Source organism: Haemorhous mexicanus, chromosome 15 (assembly GCF_027477595.1).
Source record: "Haemorhous mexicanus isolate bHaeMex1 chromosome 15, bHaeMex1.pri, whole genome shotgun sequence".
In the NCBI taxonomy this organism is placed as follows: Eukaryota; Metazoa; Chordata; class Aves; order Passeriformes; family Fringillidae; genus Haemorhous; species Haemorhous mexicanus.
The window spans coordinates 8,864,084-8,890,796 of NC_082355.1; the positions used below are offsets into that span (position 1 = coordinate 8,864,084).

Below are 26,713 nucleotides of genomic sequence, written 5' to 3' on the forward strand. Positions count from 1 at the left end.
CTGGAACTGCATGGTGATGTTGTGGGAGGCCTGCCAGGCAGGAGGAGAAAATGAAAAATGTTTATTTAGGCTTTTGATTGTCATTCTTTTAAGGATGTTTTTGATGTTTGAATGCATCATTGATCAAGTCTTAAGGTACTACTTAAGTGAAACACTTAGTACCTAAGGAATTTATTTTCATCTTTCATAAGCTGCAAAGGAAATTATTTGCCACAGCATGAAACCAAAATAATCAGGATGGTGAGAAATGAGGAAAGAAAATTAATATATTTAATATTATGCAAACTAATGAAAAGTGTGAGCAGAGTGCTCTAAGTTTGATACACAAAGTGGATAAGTTCTGAAAGCCATAAAACACAGCTTTATAGGAATAGTAGCTTTACTTTACCACCCCTTGCTCTTCATCTAAGCTTAGCCCAATTAGAAGCATGAATTATCAGTATGACACCAGCTTGATTCAACACTGGTCACTGGCAACCCCTACCATTTCAAATTACTATCTGATTTTATTCTGAAATCAGAGCAAAAAAAGCTTCTGCTTAACACTGGTAGGCTACAAGCTATTTTGTAGATGCTGATTTCTTGTAAACTTGCAGTTACAGCACAATTCCAGATGAAGCTGTATGAATGTGGGAAGTGTGTCCATAATTCCCACAAACAGCAGGCGTTGGGGTTTTTTAAAATCAAATAGCTCAACATACAGGAGAATTGCAGCTATCCAGAAACACCTGGATACAAAATCCCAAATCCTGTTTAGCTAAAAAAACCAGTCCTAAATCCTATTTTAGCTGCAGTTTTGGGTATTGGATCATCTGAAATTGGTTCAGAGTGGTGTCAGATGCTGCTCCTAACCCTGTTCTTGACCTGCAGAGTACTCCAGAGGAGCTGCATGTATATATGTGTACATAACTTATTTCATCCAAAGGAGGAGATTTTACAATGCAATTACACACACATAGGGGCTTGCACTCAAGAACACAGACAAAATGTATATATATGGAAGTCTGTTTGCAAGCTTCTTCTTTTTTAACCCAAAAATTGCACAGTTGATAACACTTCCATGTAATTGTCTTTGTTACCATGTTTTATTTTGCTCCAATAAGCTAAACTACTACATAACAGATTTCAATATTTTATTCCTTGGTACGTGGCCAATATTTCCTCTGAACCAAATTTAACTGGTGTAATTCCAATTAATGCAGAAAGCAACAATAAATGCAAGTGTATTTCTCTCAGCCCTTTTTGAATAAATCAAGTTTTATCAAATCAGGCATTTCTTATTTATTTTTAAGTAATGACAGCTTGTTTTCAGCTACCAGCCATAATGAGTTTGGTCTAAGAATTTCTGCTGGCAAAAGCCTCAGAACCTGACAGAGCGCACATTGCTTTGCACTCTTTATTTAAACATTCAAGAATAGCTCCAGAATAATCCTATATTTCTCCACAGCCTGGTTGGAGTAACACTACAGAAGAACCTGTCATGCTGATAGCATTAACTGATTTTTTGGGAATGCTTTTATCCATGCCCTGTGTTGCTCTCATCAATATCCAGGATCATTTCTATTGCAGCCGAAAGTTTCATTAATGATATTCAGAATCATAGAATCCCAGAACAGCTTGGGTTGGAAGGGACCTTAAAGCTCATCCAGTACCACCTCCCCTGCCGTGGGCAGAGTCATTTTCCAATGCCAGGTTGCTCCAAGCCCTTTCCAGTCTGGCTTTGAGCATTTCCAGGGATGGGGCACCACCATAATTTTAGCCAATATACAAAACATATGTGTAGGAAACTTTGTTTCACCAGGCTCAGAATCAAGCTGACCAAAAAATCCACTTTCCAACCACAAGCACATGAGGGAGGGACTGACAGGCATTGCTTCACTTGCTCGAGGTGTTTTATTGGATGTATGACATGTGTTGGGTGCCACAGGGATCCTCCATCCTTTCCCTCACTCTCTGCCAGTCACAGTCCTGCCCCTGACACAAACACAGCATTCCCTGTGCCTTTTACCAAATCCCATTTTCTCAATGTGCCTTTTTAGAACCTCTGAACACACCCTGCAGCAGCCTCCCCCTCCTGATGGCTTTTCCTCAAGGCAGACTGGAGGTCGATACACTGCAAGAGGAAAATGGGTGAAACACCAGGAATCTGGGCCATGAGGCTGTGAGAAGCAGAGTGCTCCCCATTCAGAGAAATTCTTCTTATTAAAGGCTTTTCTTTCCAAAGATGAACAGCCCCTGTAACACTCTGAGGAGCATCTGAACACTTCACCTGCACGGCTAAGTGCTCTGCTGAATCAGGACCTGAGAGTTAAAGAAAGGGCCAGGGAAACAACTCACCACTTTGTAGATGCCTTGAAGCTGATGCCACCCTTTCAATGGATTATTATTGCTATTGTGATATTTCATTCTGTTGTGGTATTTAATTCTGTTTGAATGCACAGGCAGTGCCCATGGGGAGTTTGCTACAGCCCTGTACTGAGTAACCAGGGAGAAACCAGCAGCTCTGTGCTTCTCTGGGAGAGCATTCCACACCTGGGAGCTCACCCATCCCATTGCTCTGCCTGAACACTGGGTTTGGTAACATTTTGGGGCAGGACCCATCTTTTTTCTTACATTTCCTGCTGTAGGTAGGCTTCCCCGTGAGCATTGGTCCTCCTGCACTTCCCTGTCCCCTAACACAAGTAAGGAGCTGAGGGTTTTCTGTACCCCATGCCACATGGCCATGAGAGCTTCTGCCTGGAAAGAGCTCACCTGTAAGACTCACAAGTCAGTGAAACTGCACAGCAAGACAAAAGGCAAAGAATAAATCCTAAGAGCTAAATATTCCATGTCTGTCTGGGGTGTCAGCCTGGTAACCAAGCCAGTGCTGTACAGCAAGGCTGTGTGGCATGATCACACTCTCCAAACCTGTATCAAACCTCTGGGGCCACTGCAGTTTGTAACTCATTTGCTTTAAGGACATTCTTCTAGCAGGTTCAAATCCTGATTTCCTGGAGACAAGCAGCTGCCCCACTCACACACAGCAGTGTGGCCAGAGCTGACCCCAGCAGATCAAAAAGTCCAGTTCAGCTCTGCCAGGGCAGTGTCCCCACTGAACACTGGCTTTACCCATGTCCTTGCTCTCCTACACATTTTGAGAGCCAGGAGCTTTACCTACCTGATATTTGAAACATTTAAACCAATGGAAGATGGATCAGACTGAGATGGTGAAAAGAAGACCTGGATTGTGCTCATAGCACGTTTGTGTTTAGGAAGTTCCTTCTTCCAGAAACTACATGTATAAGTAGAGAAGTTTGCTCTAAATCCATTAATCCATACAGAAAGTCTCCAGGGCAACAAGGTACACAGTCACACCTTTTCAAGTTTTTTTCCTCTTCTTGCCCTCCTTTTTGCCCTCCTGGTATCATAAAATTCTTCCCTGCAGGGCTGAGCATCTGCATAGAGCACCACTGGTGAATTCTATTCATGGGTCACTCCTAAGTTTGCACTTTCAAGTTTAATATACTGCATTTAACCTTCGTTTCTTAGAGGAAACTTAAGAATTGCTTCTATTAAAATCTTTTAGTGACACTGCTCACCAGAGACCTGAAATGTTAGAAAAATAGTCTCTATTTGGCTCTTACAGAAAAGAGCTTGTTCTGTCTGTTTTGTGTCTCAAGTCAAAGTCACACACACTGCTCAAAGCTGTCTCAAGTGGCTCCTCAGTTTGCCATCAGCAGTTTCTCAAAGAGACTTCAAAAAATCAGGATTTGCAGGAGTGACTGGGATACACAGCACTTGTTATTTAGTCCTGTAAATAAATTCTGTTACTGCTAACAACAAAGTTATTTCTTAAAAAGAGAATGGAAAAAAATATATTTATAAATAACAAAATAAAACTGGCCCTAGAACAGAAAAGCTGCTAATTTAAAAGGTGTGGGGCCTTTCTTCCAATGCCTGATGGAAAAAAGGAGCCCTGCAAGAAGCTGGAACACAGAATGGCTGGAGATGACCCAACAGCTTCTATCCCCCAGAAAGTCACCCTTCAACCCCCTCATCTCATACCTCCATGGGAGTGTAGTTTTACAGAATTTGTCTTTGGGACGGAAAATGTTATCTAAGTACACTTATTTCTGAACACAACTTGGAAGCTTATTTTTAAGACCTAAGTCTGAAAACAGATTGATTTCACATTAATCAGCTGGTGTGTATAAATCCCACTGTCTTTATGTGACTTTGACCTTGCCCCTGCTGTCCCACATCACCTGCAGGAGGAATATTTCTGTGCCATGGTCCCTGTCTGTGCAATCCCCACTTTCAGTGCAGCACCTCAGTCTCTGCTAACTCAGAGCATCCTTCTGGTGACAGCCAAACCAACTCCTGCCTGAGGCAGGGGGCTGCAGGAGGTGACAGTTTTATACTAAAGAAATCATTAGTCATTGAGGAATTGGGATTCAATGTTTTTGTACTCATCCTGCCAAAAAAAGATTTAATACATGCACACCACTTTTCACCCTCTATTTCTGCAGTATCTTGGTAAACAAGGGAAAAGTTTTCTTCCCCTCAGTCTTTAAAAATAAGCTAATATACAGTTCACTAAAGCTCTAAATGCACATTTTATTGCAGCAGTACTGAGTTACAAGAGATATCTGAGCAGCCTTCAATTCACTGAAAGGCTCTTGGTCAGCAGTTCAAAGCTCAACACATTCAGGCACGATGAGTTGTTTCAAAATGTTAGGGTTGGCCACAGTGGGGGAAAAAAACCCAAACCACCCCCAACAGTCAGCAGATTGCTGAGGTCTCACAGAAATACTTCAGTTGGTAGTACAAAAAATAGTTACATAAGTACTATCAAAATACCATTTTGGCTGGCTGCATTCTACAAGAAAAAAGAACTCTTTAAAGTGAAGTTAGGAAATAATTTAAGTCTCTGCTTCTGAGAGCACAGCAGCTTTCACATTACCAAAAAGCTACAGAAAAGTATTTTTAAAATGACAGGATCACCTTTGTGTGAGGAGAAATATGGACATGGAGAGGCATCAGCACATCATGAATTAACCCTTGTAAACAAATACTTGAGACAGAGAGTTATAGAAAAAGGAAATCAAAAGAATCTGTGGGGTTTTTGTTTTGTTTATTGAAATATGAGCAGCAGTACGCAAAAAATATCTTTAAAAACATAACATAGCAAAACCTAGTAATTTTAAAATTAACAAAATAAAAAGATGTTTAGAGCTAAATGAAAAAACCTCATTGCTAGAACTGTGTTTTCTACAATGTAAACAAAAGCATAAAGGTTATGCTTGCAACAAACACAGAAGCAGGTTTATGGAGCAGCACAAGAAAGCAACATTATATTGTAATCTGATGGTTTGGTCTATTGATTTGAATTCAGAATGGGAAAACCTTCTCAACAGAAACTTCACAACTCCAGAAGAAAGTTAGTCACATGTTTTTCTTTTGAAGCAAAACTTTTAGAAAATGGTTTGATTTTGGTTTTTGTTTCTTTGCCTTTCCAGAAACCATCACCAGCAACACTTAGAGCAAGTAAAACAATATCCTGAAAATGTTACTATTTCAGACTAGTGAGGAAGCCTGACACATTTCAATGTCCTCTAGAGTTATACTGCAAGAATCCAAGTTAATCTTACACCCAAGAATTGACAACTTTCACACTATAATACTGGGGGGGGGGGGGGGGGGGGGGGGGGGGGGAATCATTGCTTCAAGCAAAACTAAAAGAATTCCAACATTTTAAACAATTCTATCCTGAATTTTAACACCTGGGCTGTTTCATCATTCTTTTGCCTGTTGGGCTGTTCTGTCAGACTTGTCTCTCACTGGTCAGTCATGTTAGATTTTATTTTGGTCCTGTAGATTCTATAACCCAGTGTCAGCCCTTCATGCCTAATGCAGTTAATGAGTGTGACACACAAGGCACTGCCTGACTGTCAGCAAGGCCCAGGTGTGTAAGGAGCAACAGCAAAGCTGCTGTCTTATCTCAGGGACTGTGAAAGGATAAGCCTGCTCCAGGCTCTCTGCTGGTATTGCCAAAGCTGTCAACCAGTGCTGGGGCTGGTGCAAAGCAGCAAGAGGCCCAGAAAGAAGAAAATACACTACAAGAGCCAAATGAGTTTTTACTGAGGAGTAATATTCAGTCTAAGCTGGGCTACACTGGAAAGGCGCCATCTGCCACTACCACACCACTGGCTGGGCCAATCTCCCCATCTCTCTCTCTAGACCAAGGGGTGATTTCTGCACAGTGTGCTGTACTAGGAGCAGCACTCCCTGCTCTTGTGACACTTTACACACTGTTGGCACCAAACAACTTTCTATCCAATCTATCCATGCACCCAGATCTGAATATTGTATCAGCAGCGGAGAGGAACAAAACAGGATTAGCAACACCACGAACTAGCAGCACACAGAATCTGCTAACCAGAAAGCTCCCAAAAAGCCCTACTAGGAAAGACAGATGTAAGATGCAGACAAATCTGGCTGGGTTTGCTCCTGCAAGCCTGCCCTGCCAAAACCAGCTGTCACAAGGATATCCCAGCACTGCAGCTATTGCAGTTCCAGAATATGTACATCAGCAGAAAAATGCCAGAGCACTTCAGTATTTAATGACAGCATCAGAAGTGGGTTAACTGGATATTATTGCAGAAATTATGGTTCAGTGCATGGGTAGCCAATCTAACCACAATACTAGCACTAAACACCAGCTCTGGCTCACAGCACCCACTGCAGCACCCATTCTTGAGTCATTCAGTTGGCCACATATAAGCATACAAGTGAACAGAGAGAAGCCAGGTGAAAAACATTTTGGATAAAGTAAAATCTTGTACCTACAACTGCAATCTTTCCTTAATTCAATGTGCCATGTCATTTATTACATAAGCTAGTCAAGAGATATAATATTCTGTAGTGTTAAATATACATATTCAGCAACTTGACATACGTCAGGCCCCAAGAAGAAAATAGAAGCAGGATCCTGTGGCCAACTGACTTGGCATCTTATTCAATCAAAAGAACTGTCTGTGGGTTGCAGCTCCAAAGAATGAAAAGAAAGAAACCAAAGCTAAGTGGCAAATAATGTTTACTCCCTTTCTCCTGAAGATGCACTCATCTGTTTTCAAACATACTTGAGAAACTGTTTAAAAAAACAAAACAAAACACAAAGAAACCAAAACAGTAATACAGAAATTCCTGTACAAGAAATATTAGGGTTCTGCAGAAGTGTTACAGTTTATTCCTTTAAGGCAGTTCATAAAAAACATTTTAATGACACGTAAACAATTTTTATCCTCTAAGATCATTTGTTACTTAGGTACCATACAATGCACGATTTCCACATTTGAGAAGAAACTGTCATTCAACAGAAGACACAAGAACTTGTTTAAAAAATAAATTTTCTCAGGATTGCAGTAATTAACTGCAACACATCTTTTAATAAGTATTTGCATAATAGTTTTCAGTCTCTCCCCCTAACACTGAACCCTTTTCTAAAAAGGTGTTCAGGAAAGAGGAAAAAGCAAGATGAGTCTAAAAAATATAATAGGGTCTTTCTGCATGCAAAATTTTGTATATAATTCATTTCTAATTCTCTTAACATTTTTCTCTCAGCCTCTTTTTTATGATATAAAGGACAGAAATATGCATATGTTATGTAATTGATTTTAGTGTTCAGTACAGTGTTTAAATTCTCTACTTTGCCAAATGCAAACATCATTAAGTTCAACTAAGCCAAGTGCAAGGTCCTACACCTGGGTCCCAGCAATCCCAGACACAGCCACAGGTTGGGCAGAGGAGTGACTGAGAGCAGCCCTGCAGAGAACAACTTGGGGGTGATGGCTGATGAAAAGTTCACCATGAACTGGCACTGAGCACTCCCAGCCCAGAAAACCAACAGAATCCTGGGCTGTATCCCAAGAAGGTGGGCAGCAGGGCGAGGGAGGGCACTGCCCCCTCTGCTCTGCCCTTGTGAGACCCCACCTGCAGTGCTGAGCACAGCTCTGGGGCCCCAGTGCGAGAAGGACATGGAACTGCTTGAGCAAGTCCTGAGGTCACAATTCTGGTAAGAGGACTGGAGCACCTCCCCTGCAAAGATAGGCTGAAAAAGTTGAGGCTGTTCAGCCTGGAGAAGGAAGGTTGAGTGGAGACCTCATGGGAATCTTCCAGCATCTCAAGGGGCTACAGGGAAGCTGGAGAGGGACTCTTTGTCTAGAACTGTAGTGACAGGACAAGTAGTAACAGGTCCAAACGGAAAGAGGGCGAATTTAGCTTAGACATACAGAAGAAATCCTTTACTGGTAAGGCACTGGCACAGGTTGCCCAGAGAGGCTGTGAATGCCCCCAACCCTGGCAGTGTTCAAAGCCAGGCTGGAGAAGGGCTGGAGCAACCTGGTCTGGTGGGAGGTGTCCCTGCCCATGGAAAGGGAGGTTGGGACTCGGAGATCTTTAAGGTCCCTTCCAACCCTTAACATTCTGTGATTCTTTGGATGTGAGAGAGAAATTCCATTGTCATATTAACACAGTCCTTCAATCCTATAGAGATGCCAACCACAGCTACAAATCTTCTGATTGAAGCCCTGCCATCAGGGACAGGATCAAGAGCACAGTTTTATGCAGGCTACAAAGAAGTGATTACTTTTGGTCATTACCAAGAGGTCTGAATTAAATTACATGATCTGGAAGTAAAAGCTTCTGCATTCAGTTACTCATTTGCTAAGCCACTCACAGTCTTCAAAGAGACTCAAACTCATACTTGAAAGTGAATTAAATACAGTGTAATCACTAATACTGCATAATGTCTACTGAGAGACTAAAAAGGCCTAACACAGATCAATTCCAGACAGGTAAAATAAACAGCTAGAACACCAAAAAGAAAACAAAAAACTTATTCCTTCCAAAAAGTAGTAAGCACTGCCATTTATAAATAGTAGTGCTTATGTTAAAATAGAGAAAGGTATCTAAAAAGAAATAGCCTTGGCAACCAAATCCAAACGGCATGAGTGTAAATCAAAGCAAAGCAAGAATCACTACTCCAGAACCGTGCAGGATGTTTACCTTGGATCAATTACTACTTTAAATGGTGGTTAAAAGAGATATTACAAAACCAAAGTGGGAAAAGGCTAAGAACTGCTATTCTGCATTAATATACAATGTATTTATGACAGCATTTTCCAATAGAAAATACAAGTGTTTTTACACCACTCCAATATTTGTAAAAAGTATATTTCATGTGTACATTTAAAAAAAAATCACATTGTTCAATCTGAGGCAAATTAGCCATAATAAAGTCTAATTTTGCTTATGACAGATGTCAACCTTAAGATGTTAAAACACTAAGCTAAAAATACAGTTTGCAAGCTGGAGCTGCACATGTTCAAACAGTTTCATTAAAACACATTAAAAAATCTCAAATTATGATGTGTATTTATATTCTGAAGTCAGTCTTCATTAATTCTTGTCCCTACAGGACAAAAAGGTTTTCCAGTTAAGACATTTGTCTGTTTAAGTTTTAAGGGGAAGAAGGGGAAAAGTGTTCTGAATTTTTCAATAGACTATTTTTTCCCTTAGGGCTCAACTGTCACTTAAGCATCACAAGAGCAATTTGAAATGTAAAACTGATTAGCTATACACAATGGAATTGGTCACAAAGGGATCTTAAAAAAAAAAAAAAAAAGTTAAATCATAAGATCCATTCTCCATACAGCTCACAGTATCCACTGGAAGTTTCTCTAGAATTAAAATAAGTTCACTAAAAATAAGGCTGAAGATGGAATTGCAGCACTATGAAACAGATGAGATGGGATTAAGAGGAGAACCCATCTGTGTAAGTACTTTATCCAGCCACTGGAGGGGCCCATGAAGATGAATTTCTATCCAGCATGGGGTGCTTGTGACATCCTGCCGGTGGTATTCAGCTCCCCAGCCCTAGAAGATGAACAAAAGGGTACTGATCAATTTGAGGACATGCTTGTCTTTTAAAATAACTACTAACAAGAAACAGAAAATCTCAAGACACTTGTCTGAAGGTAATTCACAATCTAGTCACACTGATCTAAATGAACAAACCCGAGGCTGGGAAGGGGCAGGAGGGAAGCTGCACCTGGAAGCCTCAATCAAGTCTTGCATGCTACAGCCTCCTGTGGAGCTCACAGCTGCCTTGAGGATGACTCCTGCCATGGCCACATCTCTCTTCTCTTTCAACCTCCTGCTCCCTCTCCTCCACACTCTAAAACTGAGCAGCATTTGTCATAACTGACAAAACCAATGAGACATCTTTTGGACGAGATGCAAACAGAACACTTGGAAAGCCCAAGTTTGGACTCTACACTAAACCTGAGACAGACAACATCTTGATTAAATAATGCTCAGGAAACCCTCCTGTGAGAATAACAGCACACCCTGACTTCAGGAACTCAAACCATGTCTTTTTTCCATAACCAGGGATTTTTTTAAACTAATCATCAATTTGAAAAAGCTGAAAATTTTCTTTAATAATTATACTCCTTTCTACTCACATTCTTTTAGTAGACTTGTTATTCACCCTACTCCTTGAAACTCATGATCTAAAGACCATGAACTTAAATATCCTTTAACAAAATTACAGCAACCATAATGAATAAATTCCTGTCCTGAATACTGAACTGAATACACAGCCAACACAGATTCAATATAGAATCTGTGCTTTTCCTTTCTTGCATTGATTTCCTTCTCCCTCAGTTAATCACTTTAAAAATACTTATAATTGAAAAGAACAACAACAGTCCAGAACAGCTTTGCTACAGTGCTAATGGAATTACTGCTAAATACCCAAACACACAATAAACTTAAAATACTCTCAGAATAATTTACCTTTACAAAACTCATTCGAATGGTGCACATTTTGGTGAGCTCATATACTGCTTCAAATCCATGATTGACAGACTGAGCTAAAAGCTGAGCAAACTCTTGATTGTTAAAAATCTTCAGGCTGCATCCACTGGGAATCTTGCATACAGTTGTTGGATGAAAGCCATGGTGGTAGTTGCAGTTCCTGCTCTGTACAAATATGCTGCTATCACTTAAACACTCAGCATAGACTTCTCCACCAACATAGTAGAGATGAACTCCTTGAAAACAAAGAAAAGAACATTTCAAATTACTTTGTTAACAGTCTCTGATTTTGAGGTAGTTATCTTAAATTCTATTTTATTGGGGAAAAAAAAGAGTAATTTTCTGCCTGAGGAGGTTTTCAGGAAAGCTTCTGCTTGCATTATAATACACTCATTTCAACACAGAAGGCTCATGAGACACCAGCCACTAGGTGTCCTTCTCTGATCAATTACAGAATAGAATGAAAAAATTACTGCCACATTTCAATTGTTATTTCAAGCTATTTTTCTAGAGAATTTATGGGAATTTATTATTAAAACCCCAGTTTTATACACCTGGCAGCTTCTGCCTATGCCAAGTTGAACAGAAATAGGTATGTCCTGGGAGAAGGGTCAGTGATGGGACATGAATGAGAAAGAATATCCACAGTCTGCTCTGATGTTCAGTACATTTTATCAAGCTGAAAGACAGGTAAGTCCAACTAGCTGCTCCACTTAATTACCATCAGGGTTTACAAACCTTAACATCAACAAAGCCCCCAGATTAATCACATCTGTCTTCATTCAGCTATGCACATGTTTTGAAGTCTACACAACATTATTGACTAAAAATTAATATACAAAAGCTGCCCATCCCTTCAGCACCCAAACTTGGGGGCTCCCTGCTGCTTCACTGAGACACCTGCCTTCCCTCCCCTGTCCCAGTTTTACATGCTTGGGATACAGCTCTGTTTAAGTCTTCCCTGCAATACCCTGAGAATCCACTAAGGACCATCCCATGATGTGCCAGAGGAGGCTGCAGCAAGTCAACAGATTCAAGTTAATCTTTCTGACAGCAGCCACTGTTGAGAACAGTGCTAGACCCACTTGGGACTAAGGTAGGATGGAGCTTACAGAGGAACCGTTGGCTTCAACAACTACAAGCAGCTGTCAGAAAATCTGGGGTGGGCAAGACTGCATTTTCACAACACAATCCTATTTATTTAAAAAGGCAGTGACCACCACTTGCCAGCTACAGTAGAAAAACCTTCGCACATAAGATTGGGTGGTTCTAAGGAGGCAGAACCTCAAGACCTTTCAAGCAAAAGCCAAAAATAAACAGTATTTTATCTCTAAACAAACTTAATTGCTGTCAGAACAGTCACCATTAAGCAAAGTTTAACTTCAATAATTACTATTAGAGATGCAGCCATTTTAAAGCTCATTACTAGTCTACAATATGATGATGGGTCCTGGTTACACTTCTGACTTTAGGCAGATGCACAAGATTTCTCTGCCAATACCACTAAAAGGAGTGAGCCAAAACAAAAGAGCCTCATGCCCCACAAATCACTTGTTCTCCTTTATAATATTATTTTATTTACAAATTTTTTTGGACAACTGCATTGCAGAGCCAAGTTTCCAACAGATACAAATAGAACTTCTGGTCTCCAAATTATCTGCAAAATTTTGTCATATTTATAGTTATTTCTAATTAAAAGAATGTTATGGGAAAGGGTGAACTTTATCAATCAAAACTCAAGACCAACTTTACCAAATGCTCTTAGGTGGTAAAAAGGCTTCTAAGCATGTGCAAGAGAAACAGGGGTCTCTTCTCAGGACTGAGTTAATCACAAAAAAAAAATATTCAGAAAAAGTGTTCTACAATGTAAGATAATCCAGGCACATTCCATCAAAGATGAAAACTGTGCAACTCTGTGTACTATCAGCCAAAACAGTACAGGAAAACTAGAAGATCTTGCAAAACCTGCTGTCTCCAGGAATCCCTCCCACACACATCCACGCCCCATGGATTCACTCAGACAAATGAGCCCTTGCAGTTTTGCATTAGCACTTCAAAGTCCTGCTGCCAACTCACCAAGTTATTTGAACATACTGTAGACAGAAGGTAGTACCTTACAACAACAAAACCAAAAAAATCTCTGACATACTGCAAAGGTGTATGCAGAATTTAAGAAGCAGATATAATGTGGAGTATCATGGCATTTCCTGTAATGTTTCTTGGTGCTGAAACACAGAGCAGTACATTTACCCCAACTTTGGGCAAGCCCCAATGGCAATCTAGTTTGGTAAGGAAGTGGTAATATTTAGTCTTTTTAATTAGTGACAAAGAAAAATGCATGCAATTCCTGACTAATTAGAATCAAACCATGCCTAAGTTGTTTTCTGATACTGGAGAGGTAGATAATGTATCACATCTCAGATTACCTCTAGATTTCTCATCTGAGAATTATCACTGCTCCAGTATAGAGAAATAAAACCAAGGACTTGGTTCATAAGACAAACTCAGTTTTACCTTTGCCAATGTGCCGCCGAGTGTTCTCGATCGTTGAGTTGCGATTAACGTTGGAGAGCAAACCTAAGCAGAACCTGTTCTTGTTATTGGAGGGATCTGTAAAGCCATCTACTAAGACACTTGTGGAAGATGCATGGAAAGCCTCCCCAACACGGTTATTTAACTCATAATACACAATGGAACACCAGTGCTTGGGTTCTTCATAGGCAACGGGCTGAACATCTAAAAAGCAAATGGAAGCAACAGTTCAGGTAAGAGTTAAAACACTAAAGCTACAACTGTCAAGCAGACCTTCCAAAACACCAACAGCTAAGTAAAATCTGAGTAAACAATTATGATGGGCAAGAAGTGTCCTGATTATAACCTTGATTTTGACCTTGTGCATTTTAGTTGGCCAGCTGATTTTATGATTTTTTTCAAATTTTAAGCCTGATATTAAACAAAAACAACCTTACACATATACACACAAAAAAGACTATGTGCTAGCAGGTAAAATATAACTCTTCTGCTCACTTTTAAAAAAAATTTGTTATAACTGGTATTTTGGGACTCAATTTTCAGAGCCTTTGTGCAAATGTTATTCCAGCAACAAGGAAAGGTAGCTGAAAAGAAATGAAAAAAAATCCACTTCACTGTAAGCAACATTATGCACTTGAAACTTTGAAAGGGAAAGACAAAAATAAATAAAAGCAAGGTAAGTTTTATTTCTCAGTTATGTCTCTTACAGGCCCAGTTTGCCTAGGAGGACTGCTTCCACCTACCAGCAAGATTTACTGGCCCATCTGAAGTTATTCATTCAATTTGGTCATGAGTTGCAAGACACCAAACTATGCAATTTTACAGCAGACTATACAACTTACCTCTGGTAGATATATTTGGCATGATCTGAGGGATCATTGTATTGCTTGTGTCCATAGACTGTGAATTATCCTGCCCCATTTGTTCATCAGGGGGCATATATGCAGGAGGTGGAGTATCAGCTATAAACATGAAAAAAATAAGAATAAACTTCAACAATTTAGAGTATTTATTTATACATTCTACAGCTGTAAACATAAAAAAATATTCCCAAACAAGATGTTAAAAAATTTGGCCTCATTTTCAAAGAAATCTGAACACAGCCAGCTGTCTTTACAGTAAACTTCTTCAATAGCTGAAATTTTACCTATGGAACCAATAACAAGATTAGAAACTTGAAAAAAAATAAAAGATGCATTTCTTTTTCATTCTGCATTTTTTTCCTTTATTTTTTTTACAAATGCACTCCTGCATTTGGGCTTGATGACTCTGCTTCCCCCTTTTTGCCACACAAAGATGAGTTTTCTTGCCTCCCCTCTTCTCAGTGTTCAAAAACAAAGCAGTAGAAGAAATAACTACTTGCTTAGTATAACAAAGGCCTAGAAGAGTTTGGGGAATTTGCTGCTCCTGGCAGGCTGAGTTCATTACAGAAGTGTGGATCCGTTTTCTTCCATCAGCACAGCACTCAGTGTGGTAACACCCCACTATGCCCCATAAATGCATCTACCCCACTGATCCCAGTACTTGGCCAACAGATAGCCTCTGACTGCTCAGTTTTGGGGAACTGAGCAACCAGACTACAAAGATTAGGCCACTGAGCTAGTGGAAGAATAAAATCTTTACTCTATTAAATTCCTAGCTTTATAAACCACACCAATAATCAGACAGAATCAGTAAGATTTCCTTCCTTTGTCCCTATCAATTGTTTTTTCTGTATTTTCCAACTCAGTTAAACAGAATCAGTTCAATCCAACTTGTTCCCAACAAAAATGGCACTTTTTTCCAGTTAAACACCATATTTTAAATGTTTTTATTCAGTGAAAGACATCAGTAAACTTCCTGTTCAGCATCCTGCATTTGCTTTCTTTTCATTGCTATTTCTTCTTCTAAAGTATGAATTAGTTAAACTGTAGGGAAGCTGTGCAAAAAAAACTCACCAGTATTACATCCATGACAAAAAACAATTGGAAAAAAAAAAACCGTAACAACGAACTCCGACCAGTGGCAAAACTAGGAAAAAAATCCCATAAAATGCAAAAGAAAAAGCCATTTATGGCAAACACCACAAATTCCTGAGGTCATGGGTCACAACAACATGCGACATTTCAATGATTTTTACTGAACTGCCATTGAGGCTGTACTCACCTGGCAGCTGAAAGGGACTGGATGGCCCAGAGCTGGCTGGGGAGCTCGGGTAAGTGCTGCTGGCTGGAGAAGGGGGGTAGGGGCTGTTTGGTGAGATGGAGAATGGAGTGCTGTTGGGCTGCTGGAAGGAGTCCGGAAATGTCGCATTGTGAGGCATGTGCGGCTCGTTGTGGCTCAGGTTCCTGAACTGAACTAGCAGACTGTGCTGAGGGTTGAATTCACTATGTCTAGGCACTAACACTGGAGGTAGAACTGCAAAAAACAAACAAATCCCAAATGCCTTTAGGTTAAAACCTGAGATATAAGGTAAGAGATACAAATAACGTGCTATTCTGCTCATCGTGATAATTTCAACTCTAGCTGGGGTGGAAAGAGGAGGAGGGAATGAATCTGGCATGCCTTTACCCCATCCCCTCCTTCATTTTTTACATCATTCTTAATGAAAGATTCAAACATTACTCTTGCAAGAATCACAAAAACACACACACACATTTCACACAACTCAAAGATGACCTTTTTTTAAAAAATAATAATCCGAACCAGGCTACATGTGGCACATACTGAAATACTGATGCAGAAGTGCAAAACGTACATCTGCACCAATTAGCGAATCAGAGAAAATGGGAATACAGTCTCTATTACTACAGTCAAACCATATAGTTACATATTGTCCTTTCCACTGAAGAGAAACAAAATCTGTACTGCCATATATTTTAACTTCAGGACTGCTGGAGTCTGGAATTCCAGTGCTGCAGCAGTGCACTTGAGCACTACAGTCAATGCAGGAGAATTACAACCACTCTAGGGAGCAAGAGAAGCAACTTCTCACCACACTGTCCAGAGCAACATTCTTCATCTCCCCCACTGCAATCCCAATCCTCCTCACCTTTCCCGCAGCACAGTTTAAGAGCAGGCTCCTTACCTGACACACATCTTCCTCTAACTGATCAGATTCCTGGTTCTGTTCATCTCTACTGTCTCCTAACTGGAAGTCATGTGGGGAACTCTACCACCCTAGAATTTTATTAATTTTATTTTTCATCTCCTCAGTTCATGTCACTCCTTGATTAAATAGCAAGCCCCTGAAAGGCAGCCAGCAACCTCCTTGCAAGCACTGAAATTTTGAAACAAGTTTCTCAAAGAAACTGAACCTGAAAGAACACATCACTGCTTTCTATTTCACATAGAGACAAAGGAGAACTTTGCTACTAACTTTAAGGGAAGCAGGCTTAAGAAGTCTGTGGGAAAAAGGTGATTAATCCCAAAGAAAACAGCTCAGACCATTAGCACAGTATGGACCACACACCTCCCCAAAACCCCACCAGTAAAGTGTACTTTGAACATTCCTCTCCCAAACTGTCTCACACTCCACTTTCAATTGGTTGTACAGTACCAGAGGAGGAGGAGGATGGAGTGAATAGTTAAGTGGTTACTAAAGATTCAGTTCAGTTTTTAGGACAACAACTTTCAAACATACCTGGGCTCTCCACCCTCTTGTAGTGGTATGGATTGATGCAGACTTCCTTTTGTTTGGATCCAAAAGGAAATTCACAAATATCCAAGGGCTTCAGCTCGTGATGGCTCTGTAGATCCGGCCAGCGCCACACACGGCAGTAGATCACGTGGGGAAGGCCCTTCCTGTGAGAAACCTGCAGCCGTCCATCCAAAGAGCGGGGGATAGTAACGCACTTGCTGGGCTGCCCTGGGCTGCTCAAGGCTTTCTCCAGTTCTTCCATAGCACCTTTTTTCTTTTTCAGCTTTTTTACCAAAGCATCAACAGCTTTTTCTGCCCATTTCTCCTCTTCATCTCCTTGTTTCCAGCCCAACAGACGCTTTACAGCTGGGCTAGTAAAGGAGAACAAACTGGCCATTGACGTCATTTGACACAAGTCTTCAAAAAGTTTGTCGGGTTTTGTCTGTTGGGTTTTTTTGTTAATTAATTTGTTTATTTCCAAATAAATGTCAGTGTACACCCAAAGCACTTATTGCAACTGATACTTATATTGCAGCCGTATTATTTCCTGGAGGATGACAAATGAACATAGAGATGTCAGTGATGGAGCCTTCGCATCAAAAATGATGATGAATTCCTCCAATTTAGTTCTAGTAAAAAGATAAATGAAAAAGGAATTAGTAAACAAGTAAAGGCTGTGGTAAAACAAAAGGCATATATGAGAAGACCTCCTGTTTCAACCCTAGCATTTTTGTTTCAAAACAAAATCCCAGTAGTACTATGACTCCAAAAAAGTGATCAGTCCCCAAAGCTTGCACTACTGATTAGTGGGAAAAGGGACTATCAAGGGATGATGGTCAGTAGGGACAGCACAGTTCCCATTAAAACTCCTTAAATTGATTACTTTCTCTCAGAAGATAGGCTTGAGGAATATGCTTTCAAACTAGCAATATATCCCTGTCACAGTGCTGCATTAGAAGACTAAATTTGCTATGAAGAAACAGGGAAGAGGCAGGCTGGAACCACCAGTTCCAAGGCCAATACTGAATGGAAATACTCGGCTTCCCAAATGGATCTTTATTTCCAAAAAGGAAAAAAATCCTACAGCATCTGCTTTTTCTTCAGCTCTAATTAGTTACCCCATGTTTTTGAGAGTATTAAAAGAAATTAGGAAGAAACTGTAGATTAAGAAAACAAAGGACAGTTAAAAGAAAAACCCAATAAAAACACAAACCAAACCTTCTCCAGCCACCCAGAGAGGTGGTCAACCTTTTTTTAGCTGTAGCAAATTTTATGCTGCATTTCCTTATATCTTTTAAGAAGAGTATTTGAAAAGCTGGATATTTTTAGCCTTGGCAAAAAAAAAAAAAAAATTGTTTTCTTCTCCCCAGAAAAAAGAAGGGGGGAAAAGACATGGTGGAGTAAGCATTAGAAATGTGACCTTTACTACAAAGTGCCTAGGAAAGGAGAAGAGCAGAACAACTGGCTCATGAATGGTGTTTTACCACTCACCAGCCCTAATGCAAATCCTCCCCCCAGCAATTTAAGGAGTACCGATGACAAGAGGAAATGATGTGCTGTGGCAACGAACTGATAAGAACTTGTAAAATCCCTTGTGAATACTAAATAAGCAAGTATAGACAATGAGCAGCTGGCAAAAAGCAAGAGCAGAGCTAAGAGAAAGGATGTCAATAACAAAAGATGCTTCCTCTCTTGCTACAGAGACTGCCAAACAACATTGTCTCTCCACTTTTGATAAACCACGGTGAATTAGAACACCTACCCCAGCCCAAGACACCAAATCTGCACATAAGAGAGAAGGGGGGTGGGGGGGAGCAAAATGTTAAATATCTCTGTGCTGGTTCTCTTAGATGACTACCTTTAATAAAGAAGATCTTTTCTCCTCCCATCTTTGATAAACTAAAAGTCATCTGATAAGGCTTTTTAAGTGTCTGGGCACATTTACAGGCTCACTCAGGCACTTGGACAGATCCTTCTCTGTAACAAAACCGTGTGCTAAGCACCAGCAACCAAAGCTACAGCAAACATCCCTAGGCAAGGCATTTATGTCCCAAGTGTAACCATTCTGTATTTTCTATTATGGAGTTAGAGGGTGAGGAAAGCAGGGAACAAACTCAAGGACACTTGAATGTTCCTTTACAGGAAAAAAATCCATTTATTTCATGTAGTAGCTTAATCCCACTGGCACTTCTTTGATTATTCAACTTTGTTACAGTAATATGGAAAAAAAATTGGAAAGGCAAAACAAACAGAAAAACTGTTTGAAGGTCTTTCTTCCTAGAGCTCTCATAAAAAAACAAAATGGAAAAAAATTAAAGAGAATAGAAGTCTCCCACTGCTTCAGTAACTCCCTGGAAAAAGGTGTTGAGAAAAAAATAAAGGAAAAAACTCAAATAATTACATATCACCTGTTTTCTTCAGAAATATCACCATATCTGCACTTTCAGACTAATTTAGTTCCCTTGGACTGTTACACATGAGAATCTTTGCACCCTTCAAAGTAACAGGAAATACATAAAGGGAAATAAACTTGGCCAGGAACTCAGACTGAATTTTTTCTTTTACTGAGGATAAAAGTTTACTGTTTTAAAAAGTAAAAGCTGTTTATAGTTGCAACTAACTTACTTTCAAGCCTTGCATACATTCAATAGCTGCAAGATCAGCAACTGCTCACACCCCCAGAAAAGGAAATGAACCCACCTAGAATCTCAGACCAGAGACAATTAAAATGTTCTATTTTTGCTTTCAGCTATGCTTTCAAAGAATCTTACGCATTATCAAGGCCAAAGATGCACTGGAAATTCTTCTACTGAAGTTGAGCTCAAAGGAGATCTTAACAAACTTCCCCTGATCTATCCCATTACAGGAGCTCCATCTGTATTAAGAAACCATATTTAAAGATTTACAATTCTATGCTATGATCATGTAAAATTTTATTTTGTTTTTTATTATTTTGAACATAATGGATCAACTAGGGAAGATACTTTATTTGTTTTATACAATTCCAACATCATTTACCCACAAGTACGCTCATGGAATAAACAAGCTCACTAAAAGGAAAGGAAGTTGGAACAGTTCTACTAAGATGATATTTTGCAGTAATTAGTATTTGCAGAGCAAGTGGCAAGGGAATTATGATAAATGACTGTCCTACAAACTATCATTTTAGAAATAATCTGCTCGCAGTAAGTAACATAATTAACTCTAAAAACTTTACATTTGAAGGTCCATCGACAAAACAATGCCTGGTAAAACAAGTATATCAGAAGCATCAGAACAGATTTGATCAAAATTGCTTCAACTTCTTAAAAAAAAGTTTCCACATACATGCTTTTAAACTCTAACCACTGAAAAATGAGACTGTTGAAGTCCTTAATACCATTCACTGTAACTCCATTCTGGCCACTTATGAGACTTTAAAGACTCTTCAGTAGAAGTATATTTGAACCTGTTCAAGAAAATCAAGGGCAAGAAAGAAAATGCAACAAAATACTAATAGGCTTTGAGAAGTAAAAAATGACACTGAATTTACCCCACAGCACACCTGCCTGAAGTTCATTTTGGATGGCAAAACACTGAAGGTTTACAGCTTTTGCCTTTCTTAAGAAAACAAGGCAGAGTTAAAAAGGTTCATGAATCATGAGCTGGCTTCATGAACTATTTAAGGCCACAAAGCTGTAGGTCCAGGTATTTATGTAGGAACCAAACATTTCCATGTAGAAATTGCAATTCATGCAGGGTTTTTAGATTTCTGAATGTGTGGCATAAACCACATTTAGAACATTTACTTGCACTTGCTGTAATTTCAGCATCTAATTTGTGAAAGGTTTCTAAGTAATCCTGACATCTGCCAGGAACAGCTTCCCCAGATCATCTGTACTTACAATCAATTTCTTCTGAGGCTTAAAAGCCCAAGTTATGAGCTGTGACTGCAGTACTACAGAGCATCACTGGGCTTTGAATACAGAAACAAATGCTTTAAAGAGTCACATTTTCATTCAGTGGTGCACAAATTACTCTTACTGCTGCACCTCTAGACACAGCTGGTAACAACGTTCACAGGGAAAAAAGCTTGCTTAAATTTCCTTATGAGGCAGAGGGTCTATTATGCATTACCTTCTTTTATTAAATAACTTTTCACCTGAGCTACAAGAGAACAGCAACTGAAAACCACACTACTACATTAAAAAAGTTACAAACACTTTTAGGAGCGAGTGTAATGAATTACATGGAGTAGCATGAGGGGGCTTTTAAAATATAAAAGTAAGTAATCGTTGTATCAAAATCAGACTTTGGGGCATGCATTATTTATACTTTAAAAGTTCTTGTTAATGACTACAGCAAATGGAAGGAAACTAGTTGGGTGAACAGGTCCATTGTTCGAACACCCCCCTTAATTCTTCAGCCAGCCAGATATAAAGAAAGTTGGCCGACAACAGAACTTATATTTCATTTATGCAAATGGCAGAACTCTACCACCTTCCATCTGCCATCACAAATACCAAGCAACTTGACTTCTCTTTAGCAGTTCTTGTGAAATTTTCTTAGCCTACTCCATTAAACTGGCAAGTTCAGTAGGTTCATTTGATGTCATATCAAGGAATCTCTTTCGGGCTAAAAGGACCTGAGCAAGAGTCACTGCAGAACAGAAACTGTAACATTAAATATGGTGCACCTATTTTCATGAGATGTATTTTGTATGTAATGTCCTCTCCAATTAATTCCAAACTAATTTCCCACCTGCAAAATCTAGGTTTGAAGTACCATTAACCAAGCAAACCGCAGCAAGGCAGTGAATGATGCTGTCACAAGCACAAGAGTAAAATGGGTAAAACCATTTTAAAATGGGTAAAACCAATAACCCTCATCCCTTCCTACTGCCAGTATTAAGGCTGTGTTCAAATGTACAAGGACTATTCTCTTTCCACTAATTTACTTGTTTGCAAATTCAGGAAGCCTCCTGTAGCATCATACCCAATGTGAAACAAGGAACTTCACTGCTGATTATTAGAAGCTGTTTTGAGAATCAACTTCATACAATAAACAAAGCACCACTTATAAGCAGCAGCACAACTGGGAGTTCATTAGAGCTGCTGCAGATCTGCAGTTAAAGCTGTTCTGCAGTCAGCTCTTGTGTTCAACTTTATTGCCCTTCAAACTCAGAACCCTATTTTGACTCCATACACATATTAACATACATATTCATACAGAAAGCTCAGAAAGTCAACTGCAGTATATTATAGTGTGTTATGCTATATACACACATCAATACTTTCTTTAAAACTACAACCTCACATATCATTTCACTTGGTTTTATTAAAATCCTTCTTTCCTTATAAATTTCCTGACAGGAACTGTGCAGGATTGTGCTTGAGTTTTATTATCATTTTCCCAAGCTTACACTGTAGCCCAGCACACAATATCATGCAATGGCACATATTGGAGCCTTTTCTTGAAAACAAACACAGGAGAAATGTTAGCTCCACAGTTTCTCCATATACATCAAGCATAGAACAAATCCTAAAATGACACTGCGGTTAAAAAACTTGTTCAATGAACTTGAAGGGCCTGCATCCTTCAAACCATTGCCACAGTCTCTCCACAGAAAAGATTTCTCTTCAATTACCCTGTGCAACATCTCAGCCACAAGGAATACCACCAATGAAAAAACTTCTTTTGCCTCTTTTCCCCGTAAGTTTAAGTAAAAGATGAAAGAGATTTTTACAAATTATATCTAAAAGGAACTTTTAGATATAAAACTGGAACTTTTAGATATAGAACTGGCATCCAGCTGACCAAAATCCATGGTAAGTGCTTTTACCCTAGCACTAGATTTCTTGCGTCAAACATGCCTCGTAAGGCAATATAATCTAACTGATAATATATGTAAACAAGAAGAGAAAAGAACTGTCTGGTATCTTCAAAACTTTTACTAACCATGACTGCCCTGCAAACAGAAAAATCTACTGACAATTGCTGACAGGGCTTTCTCACACAATACTTTTGCTTTTAATTTCCACATCTGTACACCATCTACCACAGCATAAAAAAAAAGCTGAAGCATTTAGCTCTGTCAGCTGAGAAGTATTTAAGCAGCACTCTCATACAAAAAATTTAACAAACTCTGAGGCCAAGCACAAACAGCAAGTAATACAATGTACATGGAAGATACAACTCAGATAGCAAAGTGATGCTTCTGCTTCTTCTTAATGTTTTCTCAAAGACTATTGTCAAAAAATAATAGCAGTGTTAATGATTTATACCACAAAAGAGGTCCAGGCAAAGAGATCACTAAGAGACCTCCACTGCATTTCCTAAGCATCCTCACTTCCATCTGATGTCAATAAAAGCTCAGAAAAATTCTAATCAAATAACAGTTTTGAATTTGTTCTGCATCATGGCAAAACTTGAGTTTAACTCTGATACAGGGGAAGGGAGAAGAAGGGAGAAAACACCAAAACTTGCAGTACCTAAAATGTTCTATTTCTTAAAGCATCCTCATTTACAACAAAAAAATCCACTGCACCCATGGCCCTGGTCTCTGCAGCTGCTCTAATTACTGAGCAATTAGCTTTTGCAGAAATTGTCAAAACTATAATTTCCATCTTAGAACAAAAACCTGTCTTCCTTAAGTGTTTTATCAGAACTGTACATTTTCTCACTTTTCTGTTTCAGCTAAGTGGCACTTTCCAGCAGAAGCATTATGCTGGAAAATGCCACCATCAACAGTAGACAGCCCTGAAACTGCCTCCTGTTTTTAAGGTTGTTTAAGATCTACTCTAACCAAAGCATGTAACTACAACTTAAAATCCATTTCTTAATTAAAATTCCAGAGAAAAGCACCGCTACATTTCACTAAACATGAAAACAAAGGCCTATGCCTCCATTGGTAGGTTGGACATGGACAAGCAAGTGGGTGATTAGGAATGACCTCAGTACTACACTTGGAGACAAAAATGGGAAAATAAAGGGCATCTTGTGCTTTTCACAAACCCTAAAGTATGCAAAAAAATTAACAAGCTGGATAAAGCCTTCTAAAAATGTAAACGCTCATGTGCAAGACCTTCATTAAAGACCAAGATTCTGAATGCTATGAGTTAGCAAAAGAAAGTATAACCTGGAAAATGGGACAGCCAAAAAGCTTTAAAAGAAGACAAAAAATAAAGATGTATATGTGTGTGTGTGTGTGTGTGTATACACTTCATTCCAACTGAATTGCATTAAGCTTGTGACAAGTTTACAAAAGCTACAGGATTGGAAGGAACACTGACAATAGTAATTCAGCAAGTTTTTCCCCCCCCCCCCCCTTGCACAGAATGAATGAATGGCAAAGTACTCTAAATTTGTCAGTTTGTGACATCCACTGACCCAGAATTCAGAGACACTACTTCATAGTTGGTGTATCAGTAGCAGGGATTCTGACAAAGATCCTCTGTCAAGGATGACAGTGCTGGCAGGCTCAACCTTGGTGGTAGGTCAGTGGGGATAGGGACTTGGCAGGCAGTGTCCTGCACGGCGCCAACCCATGCTGGTCAAGCGTGCTCCAGTGCCAGCCAAACTTTTCTACGTGGTCACAGGAACACAGCTAAACAGGCTTCCAGAAAACAGGGCAGGAACTTGCACTGTGACTAATGATAACGGCAAAAGTGTTAAATTACTGCTCAGCTTGCTTTTAATGAGCTGTTTATCGTTAGCCATGAAGATATCTCAAGTGCACTCAGCTCACAGAAGAATAAATCTTATCATTTTGAACACGAGCTCCTTACCTGTTATTAAAAAAAAAATCAGTAATGATCTTTAAAGAAACATTAACAGATTAAAATAAAATTCATTCCACCAAATCTAAGAGAGACATATGAGACATATATGAAACTCATACTTTAATTAAAAAACAAAAAAAACCAAACAAACATGAATATAACCAGCAAGGCCTTACTGGAAGGAAGGGAAGACACAGGGACTTGCACAGAATTGCCACAGGAGTATTTCTGCAGGTATGTAACTCAGCCAAGTGCAATAGAAGAGTTCCTAGCACTTTCCTTAGACATCTATAAAGAAAATAGAGGACAGTTTTCTGCAATTAAATATGTCCTCCAAAGCATTAAAAATCACACCATAATTTGCAAAGAAAATTCAAATAAGCCCAAAAAGTTCCTTAATTGAGCATGAGCACTCCATCTTGGGAGATATTTTTTTTCCAGCTCAAGTAGTATTCTGTGATCATAAAAAACTCTGCACTGATCACCCACTCCAGGTGCAAGATTAAAAATCTGATTTCCAACAAGTACAAAATAGTACAGGGTCAAGAATTACAGTTGTTCCTTCAAGTTCCATTAGAGGTTAAAACTACAAACCTCAAAAAAACCCAAAACCACCACCCACCACAGCTGTACACAGCAGCACACCCTGTTGTGATATTTTGTCATCAATAGAAAGAAAGCAGAGGAAACCTCTCTTCCTTCTTTTCCATTTGTAAGCTACATCATGATTGTCCATCTGGGCTCCCACCAGGAAAGTCCTCTTCAGAAAGAGAAAATTCCTATCTCAAATGTGTGTCCTCCATATTTGAAAGAAAAAAAAAGGTTTGAAAAAGGTAGGGATCCCAGTAAGCATGTGGTTTGTTGGGCTGGTTTTTTTTTTTTCCAGAAATAAGTGGCATTAGTCACTTAGCAGCAATTTCAAGGCCAAGTGAACAAAATTTTAATATCAGAGGTAAGAGTAAATCACTATCAAACGGCAGGGATTAAGACATTAAATTCAACACCGACAGGGTACTTTCAAAAGTTACAACACACTAATTATGAAACACCTTCAATTAAGTTATTTGCTGCTTCTATTAACTTCCACTACCACTAGCTGCCAACTTCATAAAGCATTACAGGTTTTGATGAGCACAGGCACATGCCTGCAAGTGTTTGCACCTTTTTTTTCACTCCAAACTGTGATTCCTCAGAATACCAGGAAGATAGTGTGTGCAGAACTTCTGTAACTGACACACGCAATGAACTAAGCTCATTTCAGTTTTCATTCTTTTTAAAGCCACCCATGGAAGGCTAATTATCTGAAATTAATGAAGGTATGAAAACAGCATGAGATTTCATCTTAACCTATCATATACTGACAATCTAATTTCCCATGACAGACAAAACTTTGCTGATGCAAATTCTGACAGTTACTCCTTGGAGGTTTTGTTAGCGCAGTGAGCCCAAGTGATTCACTGCATGTAATTTCTAAATCCCTACCTATTCTACCAAGAGACTCAACAACTATTACTGAACCTATTCAATAATACATTCAACACTACTGCTGAATCAGTTCCTCCCTCACTTTCCTGTGAAATATCACTCAATTACCTTAAGGTCAAATTAGAAACCCCACAACTGGAACAAGGCACAGATCATTTGATTTCCAGTCTTGTGCTTTTAACCGCAAGAGCATATTTCCTCTATTAATTTTACAACCCGCAGAAGACAAAAATTGCCATTCTAAATCATCGAAGCTGTGCATCTATTGTCAGGCAGCTGTCAGGGCTGGGCGCACGCGAGGAAGGCCAAGGTGGACAAGCGAGTGTTTGTGATCGCTGTGTGTGTGCGAGCCCGCACATCACCTCCCGCCTCTTTATCAGCGCCTGCAAACGTGTTTGTTGCTCTCCCCTCGCTCGTTCAGGCCTGACTCAAGTTAAGAGAGTCTTCGTCTTAAAAA

The 26,713-nt window shown here is 39.4% G+C and overlaps 1 protein-coding gene across 3 annotated transcripts in view; it reads right to left on the reverse strand.

The window, feature by feature from the left end:
• Positions 1 to 7,058: 7,058 nt before the first annotated feature.
• SMAD5 (SMAD family member 5) overlaps positions 7,059 to 26,713 on the reverse strand; it is a 28,207-nt gene continuing 8,552 nt past the window's right edge. For 2 of the 3 annotated variants that reach the window (XM_059860543.1, XM_059860542.1), the window contains exons 2-7: positions 17,015 to 17,640; positions 15,538 to 15,789; positions 14,235 to 14,354; positions 13,375 to 13,596; positions 10,840 to 11,096; positions 7,059 to 9,915 (exon numbers count right to left, since the gene is read on the reverse strand). In XM_059860543.1, the coding sequence (XP_059716526.1) occupies positions 9,772 to 9,915; positions 10,840 to 11,096; positions 13,375 to 13,596; positions 14,235 to 14,354; positions 15,538 to 15,789; positions 17,015 to 17,417 (1,398 nt within the window). In that variant the 5' untranslated portion in view covers positions 17,418 to 17,640 and the 3' untranslated portion in view covers positions 7,059 to 9,771. Of the gene's footprint in view, positions 9,916 to 10,839; positions 11,097 to 13,374; positions 13,597 to 14,234; positions 14,355 to 15,537; positions 15,790 to 17,014; positions 17,641 to 24,947; positions 25,060 to 26,713 lie in introns of all 3 variants that reach the window. The other variant, XM_059860544.1, reaches the window with a different exon arrangement.